The sequence below is a fragment of the Mus musculus genome, chromosome 4 (genome assembly GCF_000001635.26).
Source record: "Mus musculus strain C57BL/6J chromosome 4, GRCm38.p6 C57BL/6J".
In the NCBI taxonomy this organism is placed as follows: Eukaryota; Metazoa; Chordata; class Mammalia; order Rodentia; family Muridae; genus Mus; species Mus musculus.
The window spans coordinates 133,403,774-133,424,362 of NC_000070.6; the positions used below are offsets into that span (position 1 = coordinate 133,403,774).

At 54.1% G+C, this 20,589-nt stretch overlaps 1 protein-coding gene across 4 annotated transcripts in view; it reads left to right on the forward strand.

Moving 5' to 3' along the window:
* Positions 1-19,929, forward strand: part of Slc9a1 (solute carrier family 9 (sodium/hydrogen exchanger), member 1) — a 53,992-nt gene extending 34,063 nt beyond the window's left edge. Inside the window, exons 1-12 of one of the 4 annotated variants that reach the window (XM_006538686.3) lie at positions 2,515-2,905; positions 8,064-8,524; positions 11,528-11,778; positions 12,508-12,725; positions 14,127-14,329; positions 15,681-15,770; positions 16,152-16,222; positions 16,329-16,502; positions 16,732-16,846; positions 17,013-17,114; positions 17,729-17,801; positions 18,214-19,929. In XM_006538686.3, coding sequence (XP_006538749.1) covers positions 2,836-2,905; positions 8,064-8,524; positions 11,528-11,778; positions 12,508-12,725; positions 14,127-14,329; positions 15,681-15,770; positions 16,152-16,222; positions 16,329-16,502; positions 16,732-16,846; positions 17,013-17,114; positions 17,729-17,801; positions 18,214-18,554 — 2,169 coding nt within the window. In that variant the 5' untranslated portion in view covers positions 2,515-2,835 and the 3' untranslated portion in view covers positions 18,555-19,929. Of the gene's footprint in view, positions 1-2,514; positions 2,906-7,902; positions 8,525-11,527; positions 11,779-12,507; positions 12,726-14,126; positions 14,330-15,680; positions 15,771-16,151; positions 16,223-16,328; positions 16,503-16,731; positions 16,847-17,012; positions 17,115-17,728; positions 17,802-18,213 lie in introns of those variants that run through there. The other 3 variants (NM_001358455.1, NM_016981.3, XM_017320089.2) reach the window with 3 other exon arrangements.
* Positions 19,930-20,589: the final 660 nt, after the last annotated feature.

A 20,589-nucleotide genomic window follows, 5' to 3' on the forward strand; every position in this document is an offset into this window, starting at 1 on the left:
CTCTGACGTATGGATTCAAACAAGAGACAGCTGCTGTATGGAACTGCTGGGGAGAAGCACAGAGAAACTGGCTTTTCTGGGCACAGGGGTGGTTCCTGCCCAGGTACTGGGAGCAGATTTATTTCTGACTGTTTCTGTCGGGGAGGCATACTGGAGACTTGAATTCTTGTTCTGTTGATCCTGCCAGGCTTAGATTTCATGGCACTCACAAAACTGGCAGCTAGGAGCCCTAGACTGTGGTGACGGAAGCCCTTCCCGGTTATGTAGCCCTGTCAGGTCTCGTTGCCTCTCTGATCCTTTGCTTAGCCGTCAAGCAAGGATCAGGTGAAGGCCGAAGCCCGCTCCTTGCATCACGACTGTTGTGATTTCTCTGTGCTGGGTTTAGCTTGTGAATTGACTAAAGGTGTGAAGCCAGCTGAGTGAGGGGTAATATCAGCTCCTGTCTCTTTGATTTTTATATCCTATGGTGCTGGAGATCCGCTCAGGGCTTGGTATATGCTGGGCAAGCACTCCAGCGCTGAGCTACACCCTCCAGCCCTTAGTTTACAATTTTTTTTGTTTGTTTCTGTTTTTCAAGATTGGATTCTCTGTGTAACCATGGCTGTCCTGGAACTCACTCTGTAGTCCAGGCTGGCCTTGAACTCAGAGATCCGCTGGCCTCTGCCTCCTGAGTGCTGGGATTAAAGGTATGAATCACCATGCCCGACTGTGTTCTTTTTCGTGTGTGTGTGTGTGTGTGTGTGTGTGTGTGTGTGTGTGTGTGCTGAGATGCTGAGAACAGAACTCTGCAGAAGAAGACTGCATTCGTAACCACAGTCTCATCTCACCAGGCCCAATTCTTCTTCTGTTGTTTGTTTGTTTGTTTGTTTGTTTGTTTGTTTGTTTATTCAGCCTCCCACATGCTAGGCAAACACTTTACCCTTGTGCTACACTCTGAGCCTTAATATTTTATTTTTTATTCTCTGACGGGCTCTCATTTAGTTGCTGAGGAGGGACTAGAACTTGCCCTGTAGCCCAGACAATCCTTGAACCTGGATCCTCCTGCCTTAACCTCGAGCATAGTTACAGTTGATCCACAGCCGATCCAACCAGGCCCGGTTTATGAAGCTCTTTGGAGGATACAGGCCCTGATCCTTAGGCATGTGGTGGTGATTGTTGTTGTTGAACCTTTAAGTCCCAGCTCAGTTACCCTGCCCTAGGAACGCCACCTGCTCTTCCTCCCTTAGCACTGCTTTGTCTCAAGAGCTCAGAGTCCTCCTGCTCTCCTCCTTCCTCCGCTCACACCTGACAGCTCAGTCATACCTCAGTCACACGGAGTGAACGCTTGTTCTGGGCTGAAAACCCGAGTCTCAGATGGCTCTCCGGAGTTCCCAGCATCCGGAGCTTTCAGCCCAGCAGTGGGCCATGATGGCGTCTTTATATTACACTCAGCTGAGGAGGTTTTACTTCAAGTTTATTTACTATTGTTGTACATGTGTGCATTGATATGGGGGCCACTGCGCCTGTGCATGCGTAGGGTCCGAAGACAACTCCGTGTGATCGCTCCTCTCCTTCCACCTTTAGTAGGGTTCCAGGAATCCAGCTCAGGCCACCAGGCTTGAAGCACAGCACTACCCACAGGGCCATCTGCTAGGCCTTGGTGAGAACTTGACTAGAGCGGCTGCCCGTTTCCCATGGGCATCAGCATTATTTGGAGATGAACCCCCTGTTCTTTTTGAGATTAATTCCCACTGAGTTGCTCAGGCAGGTCTCAAACTTGTGGTCCTCCTGCCTCAGTCTCTCAAGTGGGTAGGATTATAGGAAGGCACTGCTACAGCTCCTTCATGGCTGGCATTCCTTACCTTTGTCATCTCTTTTACTGCGTCTCCTTCTACCCACTGCTGTTCTACAGGTCGGCAAACTGAGGACAGGGGCCATAAAGTAACTTTGCAAGGCCACCCTGCTGATCAGTGACTGTACCGCGATTGGGACCCAGTTTGCTGGCTGTGGAACACAGTATGGGTAGCCACTGCTACACAGCCTTGTCTCCTGCAGGTCTGTCTGGGAACCTGCTGAGACAGTGGCTGGATCTGAACCACTTTTGCTCTATGGGTCCCAGAGCTGAGGTGCTAGTAAGAAATCATGTCTGATGAACTCTGAGCTACTGCCCTAACAGCTGGCAGCCAAGACCCTCAGCTCACTGCATAGTTCTTAGGAGGATGCCTTCAAAAGCAGATGGTCTTCAAGAGAGCCATGAGAGAGGACAGACACTGTGCAAGGACTTCCCTGGGGAAGAAGGGCTCATGGAAAAAAAAAATGGCTGCCTCCGGTCTTCAGGGAACTGCTTTGGGCCTCTTTAGCCCTGGGCCGGTCCTCTGAGAAACCAGCTAGGAATGAAAGTAGGGGTAATGGTGCGAGTGACTAAGAACAGACTCCACATACTGACTGTCTAGATTTGAACTGAGTTGCTTAACCTTTCTATGGCTCAGTTTCCTTGTCTGTAAAACTGAGTCCCCTTACAGCCATGGTGAGGGGCAGATGAGGTCTAAGGGTCAGGGCGGACCCCTACACACCGTGTCACTATAGCTTCATGTGAGGCGTCACCTCTCAGTGCTGTGCCTGAGACTGCTTGGTTGCTGGGGCTACTGAAGAGGGAGATAAGAGACCGAATCACTGTGCAGTGAACAAAGGCATCCCCAGGGCCCCAGAGCTGCCCTCAGGCCTGGAAGTAGAGTGTCAGAGTCCCCAGCCACCACCCCGTCCCAGGTGACCTCACACTGGTAGGCCTCTGAGGCTCCTCTACCCAGCATTCCTCTCTAACTTCCCAGGCCAGAGAGGCCTGTGGGAAGTGCAGCCATGGGTAACATGGGGCAGGCTTGTCAGTTCTACTGTGCCCACCCAAGCAGATGGGGACAGCTTGAGAAATGTGAGTACAATGTTTCGTGGTGAAGGGCAGAGCAGCTGCAGAGAGCCTTGAGAGTTCCCAGTGAGTCCAAAATCTGGTGACATTTCTGTCAGCATGCACTTGTGCACACACATGTTCAGACGAGCACTTACAGGAAGGAGTGAGCCCCCCCTCTCCTCCCTGCCCCCCAGCTACTTCCCACAGGGAGGCCAGCTGGGAGCTGTTTTCAAGATTTGTGCAAGGCTGGGATGTGGAGTCCCACACTTTCCTGCCTCGTCCCTCTGGGTGGACCGGATGCCTGGAAGGACAAGACAGCACAGGGCTTGAGGACCTTGAGGAACTCCTTTTGTTGTTGTTGTTTTGTTCTTTTGAGACAGGGTTTCTCTGTATAGTCCTGGCTGTCCTGGAACTCACTTTGTAGATCAGGCTGGCTTTGAACTCAGAAATCTGCCTGCCTCTGCCTCCCAAGTGCTGGGATTAAAGGCATGCGCCACCACTGCCCGGCCTTGAGGAACTCTTGTGGAACTGGTTCTGTGGCCATTGACAGGTCACTTGCTCTCTCTGACCCTCCACATTATGGAGCGTTAAATGCTGTCTGAGGTCCATTCTGGCTCCCTTGTCTCTAGATCTGGTTCTAACTATGTGTGCCCTACCCAAATTCCATCGTGGCTAAGTCACTGCTGTCCTCATCTGCACCCTGGAGGGGCCTGTTTCTTGAGATCTTGCCTCAACGCTGGTTTTTCTCACTACACCAGGTACCCCATCTGTCATTGCTGCCTCCTTCATCATAGGTGTCAGCTAGTTTCCTGTGTTTCAGGACTCTTGAGGGATACAGGATGGGAATAACTGGAATCAAGGCCTTGGGAGGGGACAGGCTAGGACAGATCTCAGGCAGGCCTTGGGAGTGGGGCATGCTAGGATGATCTCAGGAAGGCCTTGGGAGGGGACACACTATGACAGATGTCAGGCAGGCACACTCCTTTCCCTGAGGAGGCTGCCTCCTGATAGACTCCCTCCCCCAAGCACTTTCCCGTAATGTGCTGCCCACTGCAGGCAAGAAGCCAAGAGAGAACAGAGCCAGCCCTTCCCTGCAGCCTGTGTTCAGCCTAGAGGCCCCTCAGGCCTGGAACCCCGGCAGAAAACTAGAAAGCAGGGCCAAACAGGAGAGCAGGGAGAAGTGGGAAGAAAGGGTTGCAGGGACATGTCTGCAGCCCAAGTGCCCTGGGAGCTGTCTTAAGTAGAAGACAGCATGCTGTCCCCTGGTCAGAAGACCCCAAGCCCATCCTGCCTCTCAGAGCTCCAGCTTGCCACCTGTCCACCAGCCATGGAGGACTCGTCTTCAAGAAAAGCATGGCCATCCCCAGGGGCCAGCAGAGCAGGCTCAGGGAAGATACTGACTCTGTGGCTGATGGCTGAGAGCTCCTTACCCTAGCTTCAGACTCCTGTGCTAGAGTGGGACCCTTCCCTGCAGAGCCGGAGCTTGCCCTCTGCAGCACAGGAACAAAACCAGACTGTCAGGAGTGAGTGATGGCACGTGCTTCCAGCACAGTGCTGGCTTGTGGGACGCCCTCAGGAACAGTGAACACCCTTCCCGTTACTGCTCTCAGCTTGCTCCACACACACCCTCTCCAGGCAAGATGCTGGCTCACGGTCTGGCATTTCAAGGACCAGGCCAGTTCTGTGAATACAGAGGACGAGAGGCATCTTCCAGCCTTCTGCTAGGTAAAGGTGCACGCTCTCCTCTGCTTACTCTGGGCTGTCTCCTGCACCTCTGCCTTCTCCTAAGGCAGCTGTTGTTGCTGACTCTACAGAGGACCCCAGGCACTCAAATACTTATTTGTGTGTGTATATGTGCTTACCTGTGTGCCATAGCCTGCCCCTGGGGACCAGAAGACAACCTCTAAGAGTTGGGTCTCTCTCTGTGTGGCCCCAGGGATCCAGCTCAGGTTGTCAGGCTTGGTAACAGGTACCTGACTCACAGAACCGCTTTCCCAGTCCCTAGAGCTGCATTCCTGACCGTGGGAAGCTGCTTTCTGGCCCATTAGAAGGATTATACTCCCTTAACCTTAGTCGGTCCACTTTCCTATGACTGACTGCACATTTAAAGAGAATTTTTAAACTTTTTAAAAAGGCATTTATTTATTTATTATATGTAAGTACACTGTAGCTGTCTTCAGACACCCCAGAAGAGGGCATCAGATCTCATTACAGATGGTTGTGAGCCACCATGTGGTTGCTGGGATTTGAACTCAGCTTTTAATCGCTGAGCCATCTCTCCAGCCCTGAGAATTTTTAAACTTTTAAACTCAGCTTTAGAGGGTTGTATTTTTGCTTTGTGTGTGTATGTGTTTACATTGTATGTGAGTGTGCATGTGCATGTTTATATTGTGTGTGGATGTGGGTTTATGTGTTTACAGTGTGTGTGTGTGTGTGTGTGTATGTGTGTGTGTGTGTGCTAGGATCTGAACTACAGTCCTCTTGTTGGATCAGCAGACACTTTTACCTACCGAGCCATCATCCCCACCCCAGTCTGAGAGGTTTTAATCTAAGACTGAGTGATCCTCTTGCCTTGGGTCTGTGGTGAGGCAGCATATTGTGGGCGCAGCACATGGCGGAACAACATGCTTATATCATGAACCAAAGAGCAAAGAGAGCAAGGAGAGAACCTCGGAGGTCTTTCTCTCTCCCCTTGAGGGACACACTTTCAGTGACCTAAAAACATCTCCTAGATCACACATCATAAAGGTTCTGTCATCTTCCTGGTGTTATTAACTCTTTATGACTTAAGGTATCGAAAACTTCAAGATCCACAGTGTAGCAGGCCCTATAGTCTCCCCTTCAGGGCAGTGCAGATCTCTGGGTAAGGTGCAGCAGCCTTGTCTCCACTCTTTAGCTGGTTGCCTGACCTCTGAGGTCACCGGGGGAAAGGTGATGGCTGTGGCTTTAAGGTTGTAAGAGGAGGAGGCACAAGAGAGGCAGGATGGTCAGGGAAGACTTCCTGGAAGAGGAGGCAGCACCACACTTGACCAGCTGCAGAGTTGGGAGCCTATCTGCTGAAACAGGGAGGGGTTCCTTTGAGGCAATTGCAAAGAATCTGAATATTAGGAGCTGGGAAGGAGAGTGGGGTAAGAGATGTACCTGCTGGCTGAACACTGGTGTTGCTAGGTATATTAGCTAGGGTTTTACTGCTGTGAACAGACACCATGACCAAGGCAAGTCTTATAAAAACAACATTTAATTGGGTCTGGCTTACAGGTTCAGCGGTTCAGTCCATTATCATCAAGGCAGGAACATGTCAGCATCCAGGCAGGCATGGTGCAGGAGGAGCTGAGAGTTCTACATCTTCATCCAAAGGCTGCTAGTGGAAGACTGACTTCCAGGCAACTAGGGTGAGGATATTAAGTCCACACCCACAGTGACACACCTACTCCAACCAGGTCACACCTACTCCAACAAGGCCACATCTCCAAATGGTGCCACTCCCTGGCCCAAGAATCTACAACCCAGCACACTAGGGGGCTCTCTGACCCAGGCAGCTTTTCAGCACAAGAAGTGACTTTTGTAGTAGGAACACGTACAAGGTTGCTTTGAGATTTCTTCCTACCCTAAGACCCATGTTTTTCCCTAATATGTTTTTAGTGTCTCTGGGAGCTTGGCGTCATGGGCACGTAGTGCTATCCTAGCGTTGCCTAGGTCAGTACCTGAACAGAGGAGGGGCTTTGCCATAGGAAGAAATGTCCTTCCTTCCACAGGTCTAGGGGTAATGATGGCAAAGATCTGGCCAGGCAGGTCCTGAAGCTCACGAGATGTGTCCCTTCCCTTTGTGTCCAGCCAGCAGGCGTGTGCTAAGCTCCTCAGGTAGCCTCAGCCCTGGGCATATACTATAGGGTTCGCCAGCTCAGAACTTGCTTGGCAGGGAGAGGAGAGAGCATCGGTCTTGAGCAAAGGCCTCGCTACCTTTTGACCAAGTTGGCTTTGGGGACTGAGTACCCAGCATGCATTTGGGTGCTCAGGTCTTCACCCACCTTCCTACTCCAAAAGCAAACCAAAGAGCTCATAGGGAATGTGGGGTTCTGACCAAAGGCTAGGTATCCTCAGAAGCCTGGGTCTGGAGCCTTAGCATGGGCCACAACAGAGGATGGCCAACACTACGTGGGGTTGACAGATGTCACAGTGGATGTGGAGGGAGGCAAGGAGAACTAAACTTTCAGAACTATGGAGTTTGCTGGGAGCTGGGCTTCAGACCTAGGCTCCCTCCTGGTCCTGCTGTTGATTTGCTCTGACTTTGGGCAAATCCCTTCACCTTTCACTTGCCCAAAGTGACTGATGGCCTTTGACTTCTTGGGATCTTCTGGAGCAGCCGCCTGGTGTGCCTCAGTTGCGTACAGCTGCCTGCTGCTTGCGTGTCTAGGGCTGGAGGTCGCTGAATGTGCTCTGCAGGTGTGCAGGCCCGGGCCTGTTGTCCCCAAATTCTCCTGGCACTGACGCTCCTTGATTCTCCTGTCTCTCTCACATCCCCGCTTTAACACCACCCAGTGTCAGCCTGCAGCTTATACACCCCGATGGCACGGAGCCTGCCGCCTGCCCCGAGACGGGATTGTTAGACTGTACCTGTGGTTGTCTCTGTGTGGGATGTAAGCCAGGTGCCTGAGGAAGTGCCGTGGGTTCAGGGTAGCTTGATGCCGTGGAAACTTTTTGCACCTTGATTATCAGTTTGATTTCTGTCTGTCAGAGGCATGCAGAGCTGCTGCTCTGTAACGGACAGTTGGCGAATACTCTGTGAAAACAGCAGGTAAAGGCGCTTGCCGCCAAGCCTGAAGACTTGAGTTCAGTACCCAGGACCTGGTTAAAGGAAAGACCCAACTCCCACAAGTTGTCCTCTGACATCCACCCATGTGTCATGGTACATGCATATCTGTGCACATGCGTGCACGCGCGCGCACACACACTATAAATTTTAAAATAATTATTTTATGCCACAGCCCTGTGAAGCTGGTATTATCCCTTCCGTTTTACAGGCAAGGAACCCGAGCTCAGAGAGTTAACAGAGCGGCCTTCTGAGACCAAGCCTGTGCACCTCTCGCCAGCTGCTTTCCTGGTCCCCAGTCCTGTCCCCAACCTTCTGTTCTTCTGGCTCCCCTGAAAAGCCCACGGCCTCCCGTTCTCTCGCCCTTCACAGGTTTCCATGTGATCCCCACCATCTCAAGCATCGTCCCGGAGAGCTGCCTGCTGATCGTAGTGGGGCTGCTGGTGGGGGGCCTGATCAAGGGCGTCGGAGAGACGCCCCCCTTCCTGCAATCAGACGTCTTCTTCCTCTTCCTGCTGCCACCCATCATCCTGGATGCAGGCTACTTCCTGCCTCTGCGGCAGTTCACGGAGAACCTGGGCACCATCCTGATCTTTGCTGTGGTGGGCACACTGTGGAATGCGTTCTTCCTGGGTGGCCTCCTGTACGCCGTGTGCCTGGTGGGCGGCGAGCAGATCAACAACATTGGCCTGCTGGACACCCTGCTCTTTGGCAGCATCATCTCTGCCGTGGACCCTGTGGCTGTGCTGGCCGTCTTCGAGGAGATCCACATCAACGAACTGCTACACATCCTTGTCTTCGGGGAGTCCCTGCTCAACGATGCCGTCACTGTGGTGAGGGGGCAGGGGTCACACCACACGCACATGGGGCACAGGCAATGCCTTATCCTTCCACTAGTGCTAATAAAGATGGCCAGGGTCCCTCCATGCTTTCTGTCAGGCACTGCTCTGAGCACTGGAACATGGATAACCCGAGGAGAGACGTATTTTCTTACCTTACAGAACTAGAAACAACCCACAGAAGTTAGCTTACTAGAGTGCGGCGGAACTGAGCTTTGAGGCAGTATGCTTGGCCAGTCTATGCCCTCTAGGACCTGAGCTGCTGGCCTAGCAGGTCATTTGCTTCCTGGCTAGCTTGCATTTGATACTGTGTTGCCCAGCCACTGGGCTTCTTCCTGCTTCTGTTCATAGCCCATTTAATCTCTGAGGAGGCTTTTAGCTCTTGTGTTGGCTGTTTAAGAATTGGTATGTGCAGGGTTCTGGGCAAAGGAAATGAAAAGGACTCGGTCCCCCCAAACCTCTAGGATGTGGGAAGTGAAATTAGTAGGTCTGGGCTGACTGTGTGGTTTTGTTGTTGTTTGTTCATTCGTTTGGTTGGTTGGTTTTTGGTTTCTTGCTTTTTTGTTTTAAGACGGTGTTTCTCTGTGTAGCCGTGGCTGTCCTGGGACTTCCTTCTGAGACCAGGCTGGCCTCAAACTCAGAGATCTGCCTGCCTTTGCCTCCTGAGTGTTGGGGCTAATGGTGTGTGCATCACCGCTGCCTGACTACCCAGCTGACTACTTGGTTTCCTGTGACTTTAAGTGAGAAATTCTTCCTCTTCCAGGCCCCTCCTTTGACAGACTTCAAGTGACCGAGTGGTAGTGCTGTTGTCCAAAGGCCAGGTGGGGTTTCCTGGGATTCCTGTTGGAATCCAGCTTGTACGTGTGCACCTGAAGTGTGGGTGCCTAATTTGAACCATCCCCCAGCTGAGTCTGGCTATGCATTCAGGTTGACGTACAGGAAACAATGGTGTGCTTGCATGGAGTTGATAACTCCATCTGTGTATAAGATCTATGCAGTCTCCTGACCGTGAGCAGCGCTGGGCTGGTCACGTGGCTGATGCTCAGACGCTCCCGGTTTGGATGCCTGCTACCCTATCTGGTTTGCACAGTGACTCTGTAGCTTTGTTATGGTTTCTGTTGCTGTGGCAGAACACCATGACCAGAAGCAGCCTGAGGAGGAAAGGGTGGATTTAGCTTTCAGTCAAGTCATGTGCCGTCGCTGAGGGGAGTCAGGAACTCGAGGCAGGAACCTGGAGGTAGGAGCTGAAGCCGAAATCCTGGAGGAGTGTTGCTTATTAGCTTGCTCAGGACCACCTGGCCAGAGCTGGGTTCTCCCTCATCAAGAACATGCCCCATGGCATTGGCCACAGGCAGTCTGAAGGAGTAGGTCTTCTCCCTGGGTGATTCTAGCTTGTGGAAAGATGACCCCTGCAAAACAAACCAAGCAGGACGATGGCACTCTTGAAGTGGAGGCATCAGGAGGTTCTTAGCTGAAGAGCTCACGTGACTGCTGGGGTCACATGACCCCCACAGGCCTACACCACATTGCTTTTCTTTTTCAATTATCATGTCACTGACGATAGCTCCAAGCGAGAAAAGAGGACCCAGCCTCAGTACCGTTCCTGTGACTCATGGCATAGCCTGTGGTCACTCATGAGCATCCCCAAGCTGGACTGAGGTTAGCCGATGGCGGAACACACTGCTGCTGAGGTCCAGCCTGGGTCCCAGAAAGCTGTGATCCACTGGTGCCTAGCCAGTGCCTAGCAGCCACCCTTTCTGCAGCCCATAGTGGGCCTTTGTCCAAGATAGGGTTTCTCTGTGTCGCCCTCCCGGCTGTCCTGGCTGTCCTGGAATTCACTCTGTAGACCAGGCTGCCCTCACAGAGATCTGCTTGCCTCTGCCTCCTGAGTGCTGGGATTAAAGGCATGCACCACCACTGCCCGGCCTTTCCTTCTTTCTTTCTGTTTTTATTTTTGTTTGTTTGGTTTTCTGTGTGTGTGTGTGTGTGTGTGTGTGTGTGTGTGTGTGTGTGTAGCCCTGACTCTCCTGGAACTAGCTCTGTAGGCCAAGCCAGCTTCAAACTCAGAGATTTGCCTACCTCTTGCTAGGATTAAAGGTGTGTGCTACGATTGCCTGGCAAATTGGGCCTTTTCTAGAGCTTAGTTCAGGTGTGAATGCCCCAGACAGTGAGGCTGCACCTGAGCTGCCTGGCATCAGCTCTGTCCTCTCACTCTTTCCTGCCTGTTGCCCCTTCTTTCCAGGCCTGGAACATCTCCCCTCCCCCAAAGCTGGTTTCTGGCAGAGCTCTCTAGGGCTAGACTTGATTAGACTGAGAGCAGCCGTGCCAGTCAGTCCCTCAGAAACTGAAGGAATAGGTTTTGGGCCTGCCTGAGCCTCCCTCTACCAAGGGCATAGGTTCTTGACCTGCATCCCAGTAGAGATTGTGCCCACCATGTGCAGGCTGTGGCCCATTCCAGGGCCTCCAGCTCCACAGCATGTGAGCCTGGCTGCCCATTGTAACCAGGCAGCTTGTTTAAATGGAGATTTCTCGGTCCTACTTGGTGGATCCCAGGTCACATATGACCTGGCCCCAGTTACTTTCAGAGATTGACTGGTCCTGTCCTGGTTTACTGTCTAAACTTGTGCTGAAGGAGAGTACCACAGGGAGTCCCAATCATGCTGAGTGCTTTACTTAGTTCTTATGACAGCCCTGTGATGTGAGCACCCCAATTGTCCCCCACCTTGTGGAAAACTGAAGCACGGGAAAATGAGGCCATGTGTGCAAAGGATTGTAGCTTTAAGAGTGTATGTTGATTACCAGCAGGGGGTGCTGCAGGCCCCCAGTGTGCTCCTCTAGCACGTGCCGCTCCGTAAGCCCCAGGCTAGGTTCTACACACTTAGCACTTAGCTGCCTTGAGGTCTGAATCCATGGTTGTGAATTGTGGAAGGACAGTGTCAGGGAGCCATGGGGCCAGGGCCCTGCCCTCCTGCCTACCAGCCTGTGTGCTCTCCCCAGGTCCTCTATCACCTCTTTGAGGAATTTGCCAGCTATGACTCTGTGGGCATCTCGGACATCTTCCTCGGCTTCCTGAGCTTCTTCGTGGTGGCCCTCGGTGGGGTGTTTGTGGGCGTGGTCTACGGGGTAATCGCAGCTTTCACCTCCCGATTTACCTCTCACATCCGGGTCATCGAGCCGCTCTTCGTCTTCCTCTACAGCTACATGGCTTACCTGTCAGCTGAGCTCTTCCACCTGTCCGGAATCATGGCGTGAGTCGGAGTGGCAGGTGACGGGCTTGGTGGGGTAGTTACTTACCATGGAGTCTCCGGATCTCTGTGGTCACGAAGGAGCGCCCCAGCACCTGAGGCTCCAGGCTTGCATGGTAGACGCTGACGTGGCCCAGGTCATTAGAGGCCTTCCATAAGAAGCCACTTCCATTGGACTCCTGGGATTCAGGAATCTGAACATTATGGGCAGAATCTACTACTACCCTAGGAAACTGAGCTGGAAGTCTTAGGTCTCAGTCCTACTTCCTCCCATTTTCTTAAAGATGGAAGCCGACAAGGCTCCCCAGAAGGGCTCACCAGGCATCTTCCACGCCTGAATCTCAGAGGCCCCTGAGAAGAGTCAGTGAGGCACAAGGAAAGTAGAAGTGTGCAGGCCAACCTAGACCGGGGACTCTGGGAAGCGGGGAAGGAGCCAGCACAGCTCCCTAGAGGAACCCTGTGTGTTGGGAACTTTATACTGGGAAGGGGTGAACCCAAAAGACCACAGAGTGTGGCCCTGGCTGTCGGGGCAGACGCAGTGTGCACAGTGGAGGTGACTTAATTCTTCTAAAACTCCCGTGTCTCGTCTGAATTTGCTGGCCCTGTGTACTTGGTGTGAGGATCAAGGGAAAACCATGGGCGTTTGGCCCTCACAGTTGTCCAGTGAGCTAGTGCTTGCTCAGCCTGGACTGTCAGCCTGTAACCTTGCACCCCGTTCTTCTTCACCCCAAGCCTCATCGCCTCAGGAGTAGTGATGCGCCCCTATGTGGAGGCCAACATCTCCCACAAATCCCACACCACCATCAAGTACTTCCTGAAGATGTGGAGCAGCGTCAGTGAGACCCTCATCTTCATCTTCCTCGGCGTCTCCACTGTGGCCGGCTCCCACCAGTGGAACTGGACCTTCGTCATCAGCACCCTGCTCTTCTGCCTCATCGCCCGGGTGCTGGGTAAGGGCCAGGCCCAGGCCAGGGAGGGGAGAGAGAGAGAGAGAGGGAGAGAGAGAGAGAGAGAGAGAGAGAGAGAGAGAGAGAGAGAGAGAGAGAGAGAGAAACAGTATACACGTGACTGTAGGGAGAGGAGCTGGGCTATGGAGTAGCTATGTGTAATATAGTGTGGGGCTAGGTTGTGGGTTTGTAAGTGTGTTGATGTTTCTAAGAGCTGCACTGTGTCTGTGTGTAGTACTGTTTGTGTCTACGTAGTAATGTGTCTAAGAGCTGGGCTGTATTGTATGGTATCATATCATATGTAGAGAGGATAGGCTGAGTGCCCACTACGGTGTATTGAGGGGCTGGCCTGTGGGGTCTCTATAGTACAGTGTGTGGAGGAACTAAGTGCGGGTGTCTAGTACAGTGTGTCGGGGTGTCTGTAGTATAGCATATGGAGGGGCTGGTGAGATATGTAGAGTGCAGTATGTCCCTGTCCCTGTCCCTTCTGAATGGCTCTGGGTGCTCCCATTGCTTCTCTGCAACGCTGACACCATTTGAGAGCATTAGGGAGAAGCCGCATGCCTGCCTCCTGCTCACGTGGAGGCTCCGCAGACACTGTCGCAGAAAGTTATGGTGAAGGGCCTCTAGACTCTCCAAAAGCCTGGTGGCTCTCAGGTCCTCAACCCAGCCTGGAACCCTGAGCCAAGTGTTCTGTTGTCATGGCGCACGTGTCCAAAGCTACCAGGCTAGTGTCACCCATGGAATCGGGTCTGTGGGCTCTGCCCTTGTGCTAGATTCTCCTGGCCTCCATGGCCAGGCCGCTGCTGCATTCTCTATCTTACTCCCTTTTCCGCACACGTGCACTTAGGAGCCAGAGGTCCACCGTATGTTCCCCCATCCACAGTTTTTAAGGTTTGTTTGTTTGTTTGTTTAGGGTTGTTAGTTGTTTGTGACGGGATCTTACTATACAGATCAGGCTGGCCTAGAACTCTTGGTGATTCTTTTGCCTCAGCCTCCCAAGTGCTGGGATCTCAGCTGTGAACTGCCCAGATCCAGGGCAAGCACTCTCTGCATCCCTCCTCACAGCCTACACTTCGAAACAGTGGTTCACTATGAACAATTCCCAGTCTCTAGAAAAGTAGAGACAATAGGGTAATTATTTCCCACCTGTTTTAATAAGTTCAAACTCAGTACCAGGATTGTTTCCTCCAGTCCCTTGACCTGTACCCCGTGAAGGCCTCTGGGATATTCAGAACAAATGCAGGTTGAGGAACCCTTTAAAGACCTACCAAGGTTTTGGATGAGTGAGCTGGAGTTCCTGGGCTGCGGGACCCAGGAACCGAGTGAGCTGGTTGGACGGTTGGACGTAGTGGGAGGAGCTTCCTGGACCGCCTGACCTCTCCTCCGCCTGCTCCCTGGCAGGTGTCCTGGTCCTGACCTGGTTCATCAACAAGTTCCGCATTGTCAAGCTGACCCCCAAGGACCAGTTCATCATTGCCTATGGGGGCCTGCGAGGGGCCATCGCCTTCTCGCTGGGCTACCTCCTGGACAAGAAGCACTTCCCCATGTGTGACCTGTTCCTCACCGCCATCATCACCGTCATCTTTTTCACCGTCTTTGTGCAGGTGCTGGGCCTGGGGTGGGCAGACCCCTGCCTGGGGGCCCCGACTTTTGTGGTAGAAAAAAAAAAGGCTGTGGGCATGCTGTCACTAGCTTGCCGCATGACTTTGGGCAAGCCGTCCCCCTTTGAGGCCTCAGTTCTCAGCTGTGACAATGAGAAGTCAATCAGTATATGAAGTGACGAATGTTGCCCAACTTGAGTAAGAGCCACTGGAGTGACGTGGGTAGCAGCCGGCAGGCCCAAGATCTACTGCCCCATCATGGTAGGGCTGAGTGGCATCATGGTTTAGCATCTGCAGCAGTTCAGCATAGGCGGCCGGACAGTCTCCTGAGTCAGGAAGGCCTGGACTCAGCCTAACGTTCTACTAGCTGTTTCCTGGGAAGGCGTGCCTGTCTGCAGTGAGGAGTCGGGGCTAGCTGGTTACAGCCCCTACAGCCTGCTGGCCCATGACTTCTGGGCTTTAAATGACCCAGGCTTAGCAGGCTTCCGCCCTGTCTCTAGCTGTCCACGAGGGAGGCCTGTGTGTGATAGTGCATACTGCTGACCCTCGGCTGACTGGCCCAGAGCAGGTGAGAGGCTGTTGGGCCTCTGTTTCTCTCCCATCCTCTACCTCCCACCCTGGGCACAAGCACTCATGGTGTGAGGTGCGACACACCTCTGCCTTCTCATGAGAAAAGACATGGGGAGACCTCTTGGAAGGGGGTGCAGTTCCTGTCCTTTTGCAGGAGAGAGCTCCTCCATGCCCTCCTGCGCTATCCTCAGAAACCCTGCTTCCCCTCAGCTTTGCTGTGGGTGTTCCATGGGTGACAGTACCATCACGGTGACCCAGCCAGCCTGACTCGGGGTCTGCTGCTTCTGTGGGGCCATAGGGAATCACTCAGCCCCGCTGCCACTCAGTTTCCACAGCTGTAAAATGGGAGCATCTCTCAGGGATAGTGCAGATACTGAGGCACAGATACTAGTCAATCGTGGAGAGTCTGACGGAGGCAGGGCAGAGGGGCTCCGTCTACAGGGCCTGACCCCAGCAGTGAGGCTGGGAGCATCTCTCAGGGATAGTGCAGATACTGAGGCACAGATACTAGTCAATCGTGGAGAGTCTGACGGAGGCAGGGCAGAGGGGCTCCGTCTACAGGGCCTGACCCCAGCAGTGAGGCTTGGTCCACTGGCTGACCTATCAGGAAGAAGTGGCCTTTAAAGGCCTGCCTTGCTTTGCATGCTGAGGTAGGGAGACTGAGAACCTCAAAGGGGAGACCCTCCTTGCCTGGGGGTGGGGGGCCTTCGAGGAGAAGGGTGGTTCCTCCACCTCTCTGTCAGGAGAGCAGAACCAGATTGTCTGACACCCACCTGCCCTCCAGGGCATGACCATTCGGCCCCTGGTCGACCTGTTGGCCGTGAAGAAAAAGCAAGAAACAAAGCGCTCCATCAACGAGGAGATCCACACACAGGTACCGGGGGCTGGGCTGGGCCTTGGGTTGCAGAGGTTTGTGGAGCCGAGGCAGAGCTGGGCCTTAAGCCCGCCTTCCCTTATCTCAGTGCCAGGTTGTCTTGGCCCCTTGGGCCCCCTTCCAGGCTCTAGCTGAAGGGACAGTGTGGTGTGAGCGCTTGGGAGCCCAGGAGGCTCTGTCATTAGGTTCAAGTGGGTTCTGAGAAGGGGACTCACCAGAGTGTGGCCTGGGCTTCAGGAGGAGTAACGGGAAGGCGCCACCTCCTGGCTCTTCCTGGAACTGTAGGGGGCAGGCTAAGCGGAGCCATAGTTGGGGAAAAGGTGGGTGGAGTGGGGAAGGAGGCCAGCAGTAAGGCTTGACCTGGCCCTGGGCCCATTTCAGTTCCTGGACCACCTTCTGACAGGCATCGAGGACATCTGTGGTCATTATGGCCACCATCACTGGAAGGACAAGTAGGTGAAGGTCTGGTGGGCAGGAGGGTGGGAAGGACATTTAAGGGTCCTTGGGGAACGTCCTCGTGCCTAGGAACTAGCCCCCTCCGTCTCCCTCGTCCCACAGGCTCAACCGTTTTAATAAGAAGTATGTGAAGAAGTGCCTGATAGCAGGAGAGCGCTCCAAAGAGCCCCAGCTCATTGCCTTCTACCACAAGATGGAGATGAAGCAGGCCATTGAGCTGGTGGAGAGCGGAGGCATGGGCAAGATCCCATCTGCTGTCTCCACTGTCTCTATGCAGTGAGTACCACTGGCAGATCTGGGCAGCATCTCTACCCCATGCTAGCTCCCTCAGCCTAGCCTGAGATGGACTCCAGGGCTACGCTGTTGCCTAGCTGGTCAAGTTGGGCTTGAGGTCCTTGCGGCCATTCTAAGGACTTGGGACATTGGCAACCCACCCCTGGGCTTTTGACCCCAGCATGGCCTTGTGCTGTCAAAGAGAGACCTAACCTGTGTTCTGTTGTCCCAGGAACATCCACCCCAAGGCTGTGACTTCAGACCGCATCTTGCCAGCACTGTCCAAGGACAAGGAGGAAGAGATCCGCAAAATCTTGAGGAGCAATCTGCAGAAAACCCGGCAACGGGTGAGGTCCCGTCTCAGCCTGGCCCTCCTTAGCTTCTCTCCTGTGTGCACCCTCGGCACCTCCTCCGCCCTTCTCCTGCCTCCCACACCGCCAGAGCCTCTCTGGCTCTGGCCTCCCAGCCTGGATTCTGAGCCCTCTCCTGCTCTGATGGCTGTTCCCCCCTCAGCTGCGGTCCTATAACAGACACACGCTGGTGGCCGACCCCTACGAGGAAGCCTGGAACCAGATGCTGCTCCGGAGGCAGAAGGCCCGGCAGCTGGAGCAGAAGGTGCGTTGCCGGGCTCTGTCCAGCTCCTCTTCGGGCACGCACCGAGCTACTTTAGAAACAGACAGGGAGGTTTGTTAACGGGGTAAGAGTTTGGGCTTTATCCTAGAGGAGTGACTGTCGGGGAAAGAGAAAGGAGTGAGCGTGAGGGACACAGGAAGGGACACTAGTAAGACGTGGTGACTGGGTTACCAGTTTGAAGTGGGGCCACTGGGGAGGTAGAGGTCCAGCGTGGCCAAGAAGGAGCACCGTGTGCTGAAAAGCAAGGCGCTGAGCTCAGTCTCGGTGCGCTGGGTTTGCGACACCCAGGGTGCACAGGACTTAGGTATGCTGCCTGGGTTGGTTTTTGTTTTTATTGTTATTGTTCTATTTTTGTTTTAATCTGAAACCTTGGGGATCAGGTGTGGGGTGGAGGCAAAGCTAGAGAAGAATCGATGTGTCTGAGATTCTCAGAAAGCTAGCACGGCTTTCTGGGAGCCTGGGACAAGGCCCTGGAAGGCCCTGAAGCGCCGGTGTGGGTGGCCAGCACACTCTCAGTGAGAGCCTGCTGCCTGCGTGTCTGGCAGAGGACTTCTGCCAGCCCACCGTCCACTCAACCTGTCCTCTCTCTCTGTCAGATCACCAACTACCTGACAGTACCGGCCCACAAGCTGGACTCGCCCACCCTGTCTCGGGCCCGCATAGGCTCAGGTAAAGAGCTAAAGAAGGGCCCTCAGGCGGGACAGGCCTCAGAGAGGCAACGGGAAGTTAGTTTTTCCCCAGGAGCTTCATTTGTATCTAGAGGGCTGGGTGTGTTAACAGAGAGGGCAGCATAGCCTACCTGTCAAACCCGGGCACAAAGGGACTGCCTGGGTTCAGGATGGGGACTGTGATGGAGCTGTGACACAGAGCACCATGGCAGGGATGGAGAGGCAGTGGGAGTCCTTGTCCAGGGGGAAGAGCATCTGGTAACAGAGCGGTCACTCAGGAAACTGTGGATCCCAGAGACATGATTGCCTTCATTGGAAGGTCTGAGGGACACTAGCACAGGCTGAGGGCTGTTGAGGTGTGGCCATCCCATCAGGGCTCAGGGACAGAACCTGTCTATGCTCTCAATCCACAGACCCACTGGCCTATGAACCCAAGGCAGACCTGCCTGTCATCACCATTGACCCGGCCTCCCCACAGTCCCCTGAGTCTGTGGACCTGGTGAACGAGGAGTTGAAGGGCAAGGTCCTAGGGCTAAACCGGGGTCCCAGGGTGACTCCGGAGGAGGAGGAGGAAGATGAGGACGGCATCATCATGATTCGGAGCAAGGAGCCCTCATCCCCAGGCACCGACGACGTCTTCACCCCTGGATCAAGTGACAGCCCCAGCTCCCAGAGAATACAACGCTGCCTCAGTGACCCAGGCCCCCACCCTGAGCCTGGGGAGGGAGAGCCTTTCATCCCCAAAGGACAGTAGAGCCAGGCTAGTGGGTGTCCCACAGACTCTCCCACGAGAGTGGGGGCTGGGCGCTCCTCTTGTCTCCTGACCTGGATTGGCTCTGCCCCCTTCCTCCGCATGGCAGCTGGGCCCACAGCCCCCACTGCAGCACGGCTTGCCCCTGCCTCCTGGGAAGGGTCCTCTCCTACAGAACTGCCTTCCCAATCCATCCATTTGGCGGACGGCTGGGCTGCTGAGGCAGGCCCCGCCCCATCTCTAGATCCAGGCTCTCCCATAGTGGAACCAGGGCTCCTCAAGGCCCTCCTTCCCTCCAGCCCCTCCTCATCCAGACCAACTCTCCATCCTTGATCATCATTTCTAACCAAAGAGCCACTGGCTCCACTGTGGTCCCAGCAGGAAAGGAGGGAGCTGAGCCTTCCGTGGCCGTGACTGGGCCCCTGTATCAGAGGACAGCAGGCCTGTGGCTGGGAAACAGACCCGTGACCCATAGCAGAGCTGCCCACGGCAGCGCCACGGTTCTCCCGCTAGCCTCGGTGCTCTGGCCACCACCCGAGCTGTCCTTACTCAGAGCTGCGGGCTGAGGGCGTCTCTGAGCTTCTCTGCTGGGCGCTGGGGCACATTCGACAGTGACATGATTGGGGTGATGAGGACCACTGGGCCTTAGTGGGGCTTACACGGGAGGGACTGTCCGAGGCGCTGGAAAGTGTCCTCTACTTACACTTGGCTTATTTGCACCTCACTGTAAGTATGATTCTGTTTGCACAGAGGCACTCTTGTTTTCAGACCCTTTGAGTCCCCCATGCCAGTCAGAGCTCTGCCCTTTCCCCCTCGTCCTTCCTCGTGTCTAACACCGTCCCTTAAATGGAACCTCTGCTGCTGGGGGCCCTTGCCCACAGCACCGATTCTGATGTGGCCCAACCTGTCATGACTCAAGCTCACCAGCAGGGGGCCTCCTGGTACCTCCTTTGCTCTTGGGCCTGCTTTTACTTCTGTTGGCCAGTTCTACCACCACCCCTTATCTGGACCACTCTCTTTCCTGCATTCTGTAGAGTAGAAAGTACTGGACCCCCTAGAGGCCTTTGCTCACAGGCACACACTCCCTACCGCCACCATGGCTGGGGCCAAGCCCATGGGTATCTGCCCAACCCCTGGGCACTCCCTCCCCAGGATCGTGCAATAATAGTCAGAGGGTCCCTCCCAGGGGATGGGGCCATGGGTGCATGGCCCAGCTGTCTCCTCTCCATGCAAGTGCTGTTTTGGGCAGGAGTTGCCAGGCAGGGTGACATCGACAACCATGTACAAAGCCACCGCAGCTGCTGCCGCTCTGCCGCCTGTACAAAGGAAACTGAACCTTTTTCATATTCTAATAAATCAATGTGAGTTTTTGATAAGAGTCCAGGGCTGCTTCCTGGGCCTGGGGGACTTCAGGAAGGAGGGCGTCAGAGGAACTCAACTCAAAGACTGAAACAGAAACATTGTTACCACCAGCTGCTGTGTGGTCCAGTGTGCAGATGCTGGAGTTACACTGTGATATGTCTCTCCATGTGCTGGGGCCGCAGCTTGGTGCTAAAAAGCCTCGGTGGTCACACAGTCGGAAAACCCCTAGTTTGTGAATGGTGAGCATAGTAGGCAGGTGCTGTCAGGAAGACTCCTGACTATGGCATGCCCAACTGCCACCTGCAGAGGCCAGTCGGAGAAGGGATCAGATACATCCAAATATAACAGTCCTAACACGTGCAGGCCTGAGAAAGCCCACTATGGGACATCCCTCCTTTGGAATTCCTCCATTTTCCTTAATTAGGTCGATGTTTAATGAGCCAGCGTGTCTGACTCAGTAACGTAGGAGGGAAGGACAAACCTTGTAGTTTATGGTTGGGGGTCTAAGGGCAGTACAAAGTCTCTAAGCTGTGTCCTCACCTGGGAATTAGAGACTTCCCTGTTGGAAGAAGGGGTCCCTGTATAAAGAAGAGATGGGAACTGAGGTGCAATTCCAGTACCAGACCACCAGAGGGCAGTGAAGTCTCAGTACTGTCTAAGAGGCTCTGCCCAGCCT